We start from the raw sequence: 13,339 nt of genomic DNA on the forward strand, positions 1-13,339 counted from the left end.
AGAGCATAAGGATGACATCGTGACGTACGGTGGGTTACTTCAAAAAGAAGGGGCTGGAGTGACTTTTTTCCAACCTGGCAGTTGTTGCAGCAGAGTCCGTTGCTACATTTAGAGCCTTGAGTCAGGGTGCACTTTTTACAGCAGTTCTCTCCCTCTTTTGCACACTCCTGTTAGACGAGACCCGCTTTTTTGATTGCTGATACATTCAAATGGTTATTTCATGTAACATTTGCTTTTTCAACATTTGTCTGTGGGCAAACTTTAATCATGTATCATGCCTCATTAGACTATGAAGTCTGACACTGTATGATATTGTTGCTGGGTAATTAGGCCAACACATAACCACAAGTGATTACAAAAGTGAACCCTTTAGAGTCTTATTAATACCAACTCACCACCGGGCTGCCGCAGTCGCACTCCTCCCCTGGCTCCACAAAGCCATTACCACATTCAGGAGGGTCCAGCAGCTGAAGGATGACCAGAATGTTTGTTTTTTAAAAAGACCTCCATGGTTGAAACCATTACATCCAGGATTTTAGTCTACATCTAAAAGGAGTAGTTTCATCCTATTGTGTGAATCTGAGTGAGGAAAGAAGTACTGAACTGTGTAGAAGACATACTTTGAGGGGCTTGTTGAACAGACAGGTTCCTCCACCACTGTTTAGGAAGTTGTAGTATTCCTCCACGTTGCAGTCGGAGAACCTCTTGGGCAGGTAGAAGCTGTTCAGCACAACCACAGCATACGGGGGCCATTCCATAAATGTCATCATTTGTCACAGGAATACTCACAATTGAGAGGGGATCCTTTCTATCGGTATATCTCATCGGTAGAGTTTATTACAGAACTAGGAACAGAACTAGGGAAGTTTGGCACTATATTCCATTGATCCCATAATGCATGTCTTAGTTTGTCAGAGAATTTAACCTTCATGGATGTGAAATAATGTAATTTGAGCAGTTATTGCACTGCCCTTCCATAACCCCATCCAGGTTATGCGGTTTTCCTCAATACTCAGAAGAGAAGTCTGCAACACCAGGACATGTCAAGTACTTTATCACATTTGCTTTCATCTAATGTACAACCGCTATAGAATAGCTCGCCAATACTTTAACCAGTGAGAGAGACAGACTGTCAGAGATGGTTTTGGAAAAGATATTAATGGTGTAAGCGCACTATAATATCTTGCATTGCTTCCTCCAAATGCAACAATCTCAATTTCTCTCTCTCTCTCGCTCTCTCTCACACACACACACACGCACACGCATTATAGTTAAACCTGTGAAAATAGAACACAGTGGAGTTAGGCATTTCAGACATGCAGGCGCTATGGAGTAAAAAAAAAAAAAAAGCTGGCGTCAATGGACATGTCTGGGGTTGCTCATTGAAAACATTGAAGTGTCTGAAATACCACTGAGTTGATTTGAGAGAGCGCGAGAGAGCGGAAGGAAGACAGGTGACAGAATCCTCTGTCACGTGACCTCTTCACATGATAGCATTGCGAGCAGTTGTATTGAACTGTATTGATGGGAACCCAATCAAGAGGGACATGGACAGAGCGTGTCAGAGGTACAAGTTGGGTCATTTCTGATGAGACTGACATTGCAGACAGTATCAATCGAATACACATGGATGAGACGAGAGATGGAAATTGATGAAAAGACCAATGTGAAGCTATTTTGGAAAGTACTGTATTCCCGCAAATAGTGGCTCAACTGCAGATGGTGAGGAGCAGATTACAGGGGGGGAAATCAAACAATATTATAAATACAGTACATAGTGGTGCCTTAAGATACAACTGACCGAACTTACAGGTTTTTCGAGATATGAGGTGTCGGTCAGCCGATTTGTTTTCCCTTTGACTTCTGAGCAAATATTTTAGCTACAAGCACTGTGTGGTGGCAGTGAAGTCAACTCACTCCACAAGCAGCAGTTTAGTAAATAGCAAACAATTCCAAAAAGAGGCTTCAAGCTGTTTCTTGCCAATCCCAGTTGAAGTTTACTGTCAAACTAAACATAAAACAAAGGGTATTTAAAACAACCACATTGCTTTGTCTACAAGCAGTCGATTTAGTTCAATGCTAACAAACAATGCAAAATGACATAGATGGGCTATCAAATTGCATCAGAGTTGCTGTGTTCTAAACGTATTGGGCAATGGCGGTTGGAACACAAACGGCGGAGCAACACATAGACAGACAATATAACAATACTCACAGGCCTGTATTCTTTATCCTTTGCGAAAAATGACTAATATTACTACAGTTTACCGAGTCAGTTTGAGTTATGAGCGTGGTCACTGAACTCAACTAGTATCTCAAGACACCACTGTATTACATTGTATGGGAGTACAAAATAAAAAGGACTGTTACTAAGAATAAATAGAACCAACGCAGACTGGGCAGAACGAATGAGACGCACGCAATGTTGTGGCGTGATCACATGTCAGAGCCGACTGGGCCATCCCACAAGATGCAAGATCATCACAGGGAAGTCATTCATTTACAACGAGCGGAATGTCGCCACCTGAGAGAGTGTCATCATCTGAGAGACTGCTTATGTGCCGTTATAGGTGCTCCTGTTTCGGTTAGCAACAACTCCAATAACCACAGTTACCAGCTGTTTTTTGATGGAAAATGGAGGCCTTTTTGCTTGAGGAAGGCTTTAAGTGGATGACACGGCCAGTGACTAATTGGGGCATGGTGTCTGTTATAGCGGGACAGGCACTATTTGAGGAAATACATCAAACAAATTAAAGCTAAGCTGACTGGCCGCTGACTGTAGCCAAAGGAGAATACAAAACAGGCCACACAACATTAGGAACACCTGTACTAACTAATGAGATCTGGTACAAATCTTCCCTTAATAATGATCAGTTTGGATTGACACTGCTCGAGAGGTATTCATTTAACAATATTGTTCATTGTGAAAGCTGTGTTTTGTAATTTGATGCAGTGTGGTTCTACTACACTACACAATAACAAGCATATTGTAGCATAAATACTTTTGTGACGGCATCATTTACAACTGAGCTGTACCTTGTTTTGTAGGCAGAACATTTATACTGCGTCTCGTATAAGATTAGGTGTCCCTAATGAAGTGTCCATTTGGTGTAGAATAGAATAACATAGATGAGAGTTATTGTTCAATATGATGAAGCCAAATACAGTCAGTGTAGACAAAAGGTACATCAGACTGTATTCTGCATTCACATCATTTGAACAAACAGAGCCGTTTGGTTGTGATGGCTGACAACCGTTTTGCCAAGGCCGTGGGTCAGAAGAGCACAAGCACCGTTCGAGCCAAGTTCTGCTCACCTGCTGTCCCATTTGGGATAGAGGGGGAATACAAGAAATATTTGAGAGGGAGTATTTACATAAACACACAACACAGAATCACAATGGCACACAAAGTTACATTCTTTTTCCCAATGGCATTATGAAAGAACACTAAACAATATATTATTCAAAAGTGCAATAAATAGGCTACTGTACTTACAAGCAGCTCGACTACAGAGAATAGCCGTGGGCTGACACCTACTGTTGGGTTCTCTAATTGCGGCAATGCTAATGTGCACAAACGACTTGCTACCATTGAGATATTATGGTGGTTTTTTTTAAACTTTCATTTCATGTCTTCAAGAAAATGTTCACTTACCCAACATCATCCATGATGCAGCCTGACCAACGATCATCACACTTGCACTCTCCTGTAGAAATAAAGACCAACACAATTAGAAGTATTAATATCATCTAAAATCCTTGTGTTCAATCATCAAAATAATCCAAGTGACGATGTGATTATTAGTGAGCGTGACAGAACAGAAAAAGCATATCTCACATAAGAAAAAGAAATTTCAGTCAGTGAGAATATTGTGGTTGCAAATATGTAATATATATTAGAAGGGTAAATGATGGATTTAAGTAGAACAATGTACCATTAAGGATCCTCTTCTTGTCAGAGAAAATGCCAATGTTCTGCCCCAGGGATTGAGCCAGAGTTATGGCCATCTCATCTGTTTTTCCATACTGATAAAGAGAAACAAATGCACAACAACAAAAATATTGGCTCAGTCTGGCCAGAGATGATCATCATAAATCCAGCCCACATTATGGCAGACAGAGAAATAATGAACATCCCAATCAGAAGCACATAGTTCAAAGGTTACCTCATTGACACCTCCCCCTTTGGTGAGAGAGCAAACGCCTCCCATGTAGGAAGCACCGCCCCAGCTGCTGTGAAAACGGTTCCCTCTGACAGGGGAAACATTGAAGATAAATACCATGAAAGTCATTAAACAATGGCAGTTAAGTACTGTACATTAAATGGCGGTTAAATGGCAACCTCCTTAATTAAAATTTCTCTACCCTTTAATCACATCTTCAATTTATTTTGATTTCAAATCCATTGTGGTGATGTATCAAGGAAAATAATTAAAACTGGACTTAAGTCAATATTTACACACGTTATCACCCCTACGAATGAAGAATGTAGAGCCAATAGAGACAGTTTTCAGAATTGAGTAGGATTTTGTACAAAAACTACACCGTAATTAGTAGACAACAGACATATTTCTGGGGTTACATAAAACGTAGCTTAATTTGTTTAATTTAGTGTTTATGACTAAAATAATATGCCCGAACCCTAATCATTATTGTGGCAAAATATATTGTTTTCAGTCATATTAATACGTTGTGTTCAGTGGAGCATAACTGCTCGAATCCATGATAGTGGTGTATACAGGCTTATCATGAACACCTCACAGTACATTTACCTCAAATATAAAACATCTCCCAAACTACTGACGCCACAGCCGATAAAGCCAGTTTTCAGAATTTGGTAGGAATTTGTACAAAAAGTACTCACGGGAATTGAAACTAGTAGGAAACTGACATATTTTGGGGTTACATAAAACAACGTTGTGTAACAGTGCACATTTAAACCCATTTGTGGACATGTAAAATATGTCATTGTACAAATGCCGTCTATTTGATAATAAAAATGGCACTAACGAAAAGAGGTGCACAGAGTCGCATCGCTCCTTGATGAAATCTTTGCGGTACTTCATGAACTCCCTCAGGGTAACCATGGGGTCGTCGTCGATGTTGAATTTGTTGTCAGCGGACCACGTTTCCATGGCGACCAGCACAATGCGGGTATTTAACTGTTCCTTGAAAATCTGGGGAAATCAGAGTGAGATGATGAGGATACATTTTAAAAATGTCAATGAGGTTTATTATTTAGTTTGTGCCCTGGAGGACCCTTATAGAAACCACGATACTGAATGATTCAAACAATACAATACAATGATGTTAAGATGCTTTATAGGTGTACATGAGGAATGACACTTTAGATCAGAAAATTAGGAACTTTTTTCCCATTAGGGTTTTACAGTCCTGCTCACCATTATTGGGACCGCTTCACTTTTTTACATAACCTGTATAGTAGCTTCAGAAATAAATGGAAATCTACCAAACTTATATCATTAGGATCTTTTAATTGGAGGACCAAAGTAATTTAACAAAGAAAATTGTTTTTTTCAACTCAGATATTGGAATTTCAAAGAAAACAAAAGCAGAAACCAGCATGCCCAGCAATATTAGCAACACTCCTTAATATTATATTGCACACTCTTTGGCAATGATGACAGCCTCCGATTGTTTCTTGTATCCATCTATAAGCTTTTTGCACTTCTCAGGTGGTATTTTCTCCCACTCTTTCTTGACAATTTGTTCAAGCTCTTGAACAGTTGCAGGCCATCCATCCATCCATCCATTTTCTACCGCTTATCCGAGGTCGGGATGCGGGGGCAGTAGCTTTAGCAGGGACGCCCAGACTTTGCTCTCCCCAGCCACTTCATCTAGCTCTTCCGGGGGGATCCCGAGGCGTTCCCAGGCCAGCCGAAAGACGTAGTCTCTCCAGCATGTCCTGGTTCGTCCCCGGGGTCTCCTCCCGGTGGGACGTGCCCGGAACACATCACCAGGGAGGCGTCCGGGAGGCATCCGAATCAGATGCCCCACCCACCTCATCTGGCTCCTCTCGATGTGGAGGAGCAGAAACTCTACTCTGAGATCCTCCCGGATGACCGAGCTTCTCACCCTATCTCTCAGGGAGACCCTGGACACCCTGCGGAGGAAACTCATTTCGGCCGCTTGTATCTGGGATTTCGAACCACAGCTCGTGACCATAGTTGAGGGTAGGAACGTAGATCGACCTGTAAATTGAGAGCTTCGCCTTTCGGCTTAGCTCCTTCTTTACCACAACGGACCGATACAAAGTCCTCATCTGCAGACGCTGCACTGATCCGCCTGTCGCTCTCCCGTTCCATTCTTCCCTAACTCGTGAACAAGACCCCAAGATACTTTAACTCCTCCCCTTGGGGCAGGATCTCATCCCCGACCTAGAGAGGGCACACCACCCTTTTCCGACTGAGGACCATGGTGTCAGATTTGGAGGTGCTGATTCTCATACCAGCAGGTTCACACTCAGCTGCGAACTGTTCCAATGAGAGTTGGAGATCACGGCTTGATGAAGCCAACAGAACCACATCATCTGCAAAAAGCAGAGATGCAATACTGAGGCCACCAAACCGGACCCCCTCTACGCCTCGGCTGCGCTTTGAAATTCTGTCCATAAAAGTTGCGAACAAAATCAGTGACAAAGGGCAGCCTTGGTGGAGTCCAACCCTCACCGGGAACGAGTCCGACTTACTGCCGGATATGCGGACCAAACTCTGACTCCGGTCGTACAGGGACCGAACAGCCCGTATCAGGGGGTTCGGTACCCCATTCTCCCGAAGCACCCCCCACAGGACTTCTCGAGGGACACGGTAGAACGCCTTCTCCAACTCAACGAAACACATGTAGACTGGTTGGGCAAACTTCCATGCACCCTCGAGGACCCTGCCGAGGGTGTGGAGCTGGTACACTGTTCCACGGCCAGGACGAAAACCACACTGCTCCTCCTGGATCTAAGATTCGACTTCCCAACGGACTCGCCTCTCCAGCACCCCTGAATGGACCTTACCTGGGAGGCTGAGGAGTGTGATCCCACTGCAGTTGGAAAACACCCTCCATTCCCCCTCCTTAAAAAGGGGGACCACCACCCCAGTCTGCCAATCCAGCGGCACTGTCCCCGATGTCCACGCGATGTTGCAGAGGCATGTCAACCAGGACAGCCCCACAACATCCAGAGCCTTTAGGAACTCCGGACGAATCTCATCCACCCCCGGGGCCTTGCCACCGAGGAGCTTTTTAACCACCTCAGTGACCTTAACCCCAGAGATATAGAGATAGGAGAGTCCGCCTCAGAGAACCCTTCCTCATGGGAAGGCGTGTCAGTGGAATTGAGGAGGTCTTCGAAGTATTCTCCCCACCGACTCACAATGTTCCAAGTCGAGTTGAGCAGTGGCCCATCCCCACTATACACAGTGTTGGTGGTGCACTGCTTCCCCCTCCCGAGACGGCGGATGGTGGACCAGAATTTCCTCAAAGCCATCCGGACGTCTTTCTCTTTGGCCTCACCGAACTCCTCCACGCCCGGGTTTTTGCCTCAGCGACCACCAAAGCCGCATTCCGCTTGGCCAGCCGGTACCCAGCAGCTGTCTCAGGAGTCCCACAGGTCAAAAAGGCCCGATAGGACTCCTTCTTCAGCTTGTCGGCATCCCCCGTTGGTGACCACCAATCCACCCATCCGGTATCCAGTTGGTGTTCGGGGATTTCCGCCATGACAGGCACCAACGACCTTACGGCCACAGCTCCGGTCGGCCGCCTCAACAGTGGAGGCGCAGAACATGGTCCACTCGGACTCGATGTCCCCTGCCTCTCCCGGAACGTGAGCAAAGTTCTGTCGGAGGTGGGAGTTGAAACTCCTTCTGACAGGGGATTCTGCAAGACGTTCCCAGCAAACCCTCACAATACGTTTGGGCCTGCCACGTCGGACCGGCATCTTGCCCCACCATCTGCGCCGACTCACCACCAGGTGGTGATCAGTTGACAGCTCCGCCCCTCTCTTCACCTGAGTGTCCAAGACATGCGGCCGCATATCCGATGACACGACCACAAAGTCGATCATCGAACTGCGACCTAGGGTGTCCTGTTGCCAAGTGCACGTGTGGACACCCTGATGCTTGAACATGGTGTTTGTTATGGACAATCCGTGATAAGCACAAAAGTCCAATAACAGAACACCGCTCGGGTTCTGATTGGGGGCGGGGCCTTCCTCCCAATGCAGTTTTAGCAGTTGACTTGTAACGCTATGATTGTGGCCTCCTCACTGCAGCCGCTTCGGGAAAAGGGGAAATTCAACTCGCACATGGAAATCAATGAGAACTTTCCGAAGACGATCTGCTTCATATGATCTTTTTCAAAGGCGCGAGAAAAAAGCTTGACCTTTTCCGCCGGAGCTTCGCGATGCGATCGACTTACAGTCGCGACCCCATTTCGATACAAAAGCGCACAAATGAATGATCCAACAGTGACATTCATGCCACCACAGCCTCCTCAAGTGGAGTACTCATGAGTGGCCAGTTAATGGCTGTTTACAATTACGAGAGTGGGGTTGTTTAAATGAGAAATCAGTATGATGAGAGCTCAACGCTGATAGCAGGAAGTGCTTGTGGCGAGCTTTCAGAGAGGACGATCGATACGTTTCTTACCATGTCAGCCATATTGACCACTGACTTAGCATAGTTATTGGTGTGGCCAACGGAGAGGCGATGCTTCTTGTACTGGAGAGAGAGAACGAGAAGCGACACACATATTAGTGGAAAACAGCATCTTGAGCAAATTCATTTGAAAATATTTGAATGTAAATGTATTATATTATCAGCAGTTGGCTATTGTTTTCATTTGTAAAAGACTTTCAAATGTTTCATTAATGCTTAGTTACACATTTTAATGTCCAGTAAAAAAAAAAAAAGTAATATCGTCAACATTACACCGAAAACAGTGAATGTGTAATGTACAGTATCCCTAAATTTTAAGATTCTTTTTTTATTGCTTTTTTTATTATTAAACTCCAAATTACATCAAATGTCCCTAAATATGTAGAACTTGGAGTTCAACCAAAAATTATGTGGAAAAAAATATGCCGCGAAGCTTACACAAACCATCATCATGCCACATGCAAATCTCACAATACTTCAGCTCATCAACATCAACAGCAATAACTCTCAAGTGTGCGTTTTCTTTGGTTATTATTGTGTTTTGCAAAGAAAAAAGGGTGGTAATAACCAGGAAATAAGAAACTGAACTAACTACCACATGGGGAAGTGTTTGGCTGCTGACTGCAATATGAACAATTGAATTTTTACCAAACAGATTGCAACGTAAATACACTACATTACAGTATCACTGTGCAAACACCTTCATGCTCCCTCTCCATTATTTGTCAATCATGCGTCTTCAAAGGGTGAGTACTTTATTTTAGTTACAGTATAACTCACTTTTTAAATTCTCATTAGAATAAGAATTAAAACATTATGTGTTGAGTTAATAAACGTTTTATGATGGTGACAGTTTGAACCTCCAACAAATTAATCGACTGTCCATTGTTCCCTGTGGGAAAAATTGTCTTGAAATTGTAACAACTTTGAAGTCAGCCAGCATCATGGAATAGCTTTTGTTAGACTTCCCACTGCAGATGCTTTTCGCTCGACAGTGATATTTGCTAGGGTTTATTTAAAAAACATTTAAAAAAACTTATGGGAGAAACTACAATGAAAAAAGTAAAAACAAAAAAAGGAGCAAACCAGACCACGTTTTTGTAATATGTACATATAACTTACCATTAGATGGTCATTGATGACCATCAACTCAATGTATTTGATCTCATCTTCCACACTTCGGGACATGTGTGGAGCCTGAAAAGAATCAAAATCAAATGAATAATAAAAGAATCAAATGAATAATAAAAATAATAATAATTGATCGGTCACGTGACGCCTGGTAACACCATATCAAGTCACTAATGATAAACTTCGCTTGGCAACATAAAGTTTGTTCTCCTCCCGAAAAACAGATGAGAGCAGCTCTCAGGGAAACAGAGAAATGTTGATGATGATGATGCACAACGTAAATATTTCATGGAGAGAAAGAGGAGGAATGTGAGAGGGAGGAAACTATGCTCTCTATTTACTTTTAGTTAGTGAACAAAAAACAACACATCAGTGAGACTCTGACCATTTAGCTTAATTGGCCTGTGTATACCTGTCTCTTCTTTCTCCTGCGAACAACTCTTGAGCCAGGGAATGGAGGACTGGGAAAGGGTGGCTCAGGACGGTTACCTAAGAGGTTATTGTTACTAGTATTGAACTTTAAAATCAATTATTTTAAAAACAAATTTGACAGCACTGAATTTTACCACTCAGAGTCAAGTCATGAAGTTCAACCGGTCCTCCAGATTTGTACATCAAGTGGACATCGCCCTGAAGGACAGAAAATCACAACAATTATTGATGCATTGTTCATCTATGCATGCTGGACATCCATTCAGCTGGAGCCTAACTTCAGCAAGAGGTGACGTACACCCAGGACTGATCGCCAGCCAATGGCAGTTCACATACAGACAAACAACCACTCACTACTACAGTCAAACCTTCGGACAATTTACAGTTTTCAACAAACCTAATGTGCATGACTTTGGAATGTGGGAGAACGATGGAGTTCCCGCAAAAAAAAACAAAAAACATGCAAGCTCAGGGAGAACATGCAAACTCCACCAAGGAAGGCCTAAGCCGAAGTTCGAACCCCAACCCTCAGAACTGTGAGGCAGACATGCTAACCACTAGTACACCTTGTTGTCATTTTTAATGTTCTCAGTGAAAGCACTACGTTTTGGCCAAAACAAAAGAAAAGCGTGGTAATTGCAAGCATGAAGAGGAACAGCCTGGAAATAGTACATTTAATGACAACCATAAACTGGTTTAGAGAGAAGGTGACCATTTACTGGCTTTTTCTAAATACTCTTTTTGCAGGACTCGCCTGGCCCTGAATCAATTTAACAACTTAAAAGTGAGTCAATTAGGAGAAAGACTGATCTCTGTTTATGCCAAGTCTGTACCAATGTTCTTGAATACACAGCAGCTGAAGTCTACGTATTGTAGTGTCTGTGTTAGCTACTGTATGCTTTGAATTGAAGCTTGAGCCATCAAATGAATGCCTGAACTGTATACATTAAACATGGGTGTGAAACTAAGCAACATTAATACAATTAGTAATAGAAAAGTTGAACATTCAAATCAAAATAGCACATATCAATATGTAGTGCACACCATTAAAATAAAGTGCTAGTTGATGAGGTGGAATAATAATTGAAAACTGTCTTGGTAAAAAAAAAAAAAAAAAAAAAAAAAAAGGGGGAAATATTTCATATTCATAAATGGATTTTTGTATCACAGAGATTTCATTGCTGGCAATGAATTTGTACACATGCCAGAACACGCCGTAGTCTAGCGCTAACCTATCTAAAAGCAGTCGTAAAGTTATTATTACAGTAAATATTTGCGTGAAGAACACATCTCGGCCATAAATATGAACCCATCAAATGAAAAACAGTAAGTACGGCGGCAACTGAGTGTGCCTTGCTGTGCCGTGTGACGACGTATTTTTACAGTACTGGGCACACTTGATCACTGCACGATGATCGGAACCTCAGAATGTCGGTACAGTTGTAAAGGACCTCTTGTCATTTTGTATTACCCGTCTGCAAGCCACTAGTGTGTTATGACAGATTAGGGATGCTGAAGGAAATTATGCAATTTCATTTATATCTTTGCGTATCTATCTATGCCAGTGATGTATAATGACAGCCAGAAGAATGTAATGTTCTTCCATGAAATGGCAGAAGGTTCAATAAACCTGTGCATCCACCTGCGGCCATTCATACAACAGAATGACTCCTGCAAGTATATCAGCTTTGTATTCAACTAAACAGACCCAATAAATGTTGGGAAACAATGTATTATACCAATATACAGCTTATTAGCAATAACCTAATTACAAAGGATTTTCATTTGTGGTTCAATCCACTAATTGACTATTTAAATCACTGGTATTGATCCACCTCCAGAATAATAATGGGACCATTCATCTGTTCATCATCATATCCTAAGAAACCAGCAGAGGTGGCAAAACTACACACACTTTTTGTAAACTAAAACTACAGATACTGATGAAAGCAGTTAAACTCCAGCAGCAGTCTTCTTCTTCTTTTCCTTTCGGCTTGTCCCGTTAGGGTTCGCCACAGCGTGTCATCCTTTTCCATGTTGGCCTGTATCCTCCATCCTCTTCTCTAACACCAACTGCCATCATGTCTTCCCTCACGACATCCATCAACCTTCTCTTTGGTCTTCCTCTCGCTCTCTTGCCTGGCAGCGCCATCGTCATCACCCTTCTACCAATATACTCACTCTCTCTCCTCTGGCAAAGCCAAAGCATCCTAGCAGAGACTCTTCTGTCAAATAACACACCTAAGTTAAAAAAAATGTAAAAATGTAATTGTACTAATGTAAAAGTAAAAAGTAAAAATTAAAAATGAACTCTTCACTGTCAATTACATACAATACCAATTTGGATAACTTGGCACAAGTACCCCCCCCCCCCCCCCCCCCCCCCCCCCCCCCCCCCCCCGCCCTTCCCCAATCCACAATTCAATGGCCATACTATCAAAACAATGCGTTCCCATGGTTTTGAGAACATTGCAAACTGACCAAATTATCTAACAATAACGGGGGGGAACACCTTAGCAACTAGCAGAGTTATGTTCTTTTCAGATTACTCTACATATACTTTTTGAACACCAGAAGCGTTGTGGCTTTTAGACTGAGACAAGACACAGCACATGAAGCATTCTTGAACCTGACATAATCAAACAAATTTCTTCAAAAAGGCCATATCTAGAGAATATTTTGGCTCTCTGAACCTGTTGCATTACAGTTGTTAATGTGCCCTGGTTCACATTCTTCCATGTTCTTCCATGTTGCCGTTGCCCCTGTTTTTTTCTGCCCACCATCTGTAAGTTTCTCACAGATACCACGGTTGATTTGTACCTCTTTCTATTTCTGTTTTTTATATCATGTTGTTTAAAAAAAAAATTAGCCTCTTTTGACGAAGTAAGGAGTTGGAAGCACAGATATCTGTTTTCAAATGGAGGGAGTAAAAGTAAACAGTAGTCAAAAAATAAATACCAAAGTACAGTACACATATTGGAGTGTTTGTACTTCGTTACTTCAAACCACTGGAAACCAAAGTACTAGCCTGCCATCTAACAAACAACTACTAATCCAACAGTCACAAATGTCATCATTGCAGCAAATATGTGTATGAAACATCTATAGGCCAT

At 42.5% G+C, this 13,339-nt stretch overlaps 1 protein-coding gene across 4 annotated transcripts in view; it reads right to left on the reverse strand.

Moving 5' to 3' along the window:
* Positions 1-13,339, reverse strand: part of adam22 (ADAM metallopeptidase domain 22) — a 76,414-nt gene that overhangs the window by 14,299 nt on the left and 48,776 nt on the right. For all 4 annotated transcript variants that reach the window (XM_061674011.1, XM_061674010.1, XM_061674012.1 and 1 more), the window contains exons 7-17: positions 10,361-10,424; positions 10,207-10,283; positions 9,786-9,860; positions 8,655-8,726; positions 5,011-5,177; positions 4,167-4,251; positions 3,936-4,026; positions 3,656-3,707; positions 621-720; positions 396-467; positions 75-167 (exon numbers count right to left, since the gene is read on the reverse strand). In XM_061674011.1, the coding sequence (XP_061529995.1) occupies positions 75-167; positions 396-467; positions 621-720; positions 3,656-3,707; positions 3,936-4,026; positions 4,167-4,251; positions 5,011-5,177; positions 8,655-8,726; positions 9,786-9,860; positions 10,207-10,283; positions 10,361-10,424 (948 nt within the window). The remainder of the gene's footprint in view (positions 1-74; positions 168-395; positions 468-620; positions 721-3,655; positions 3,708-3,935; positions 4,027-4,166; positions 4,252-5,010; positions 5,178-8,654; positions 8,727-9,785; positions 9,861-10,206; positions 10,284-10,360; positions 10,425-13,339) is intronic.

The sequence above is a fragment of the Phycodurus eques genome, chromosome 4 (genome assembly GCF_024500275.1).
Source record: "Phycodurus eques isolate BA_2022a chromosome 4, UOR_Pequ_1.1, whole genome shotgun sequence".
Lineage (NCBI taxonomy): Eukaryota > Metazoa > Chordata > Actinopteri > Syngnathiformes > Syngnathidae > Phycodurus > Phycodurus eques.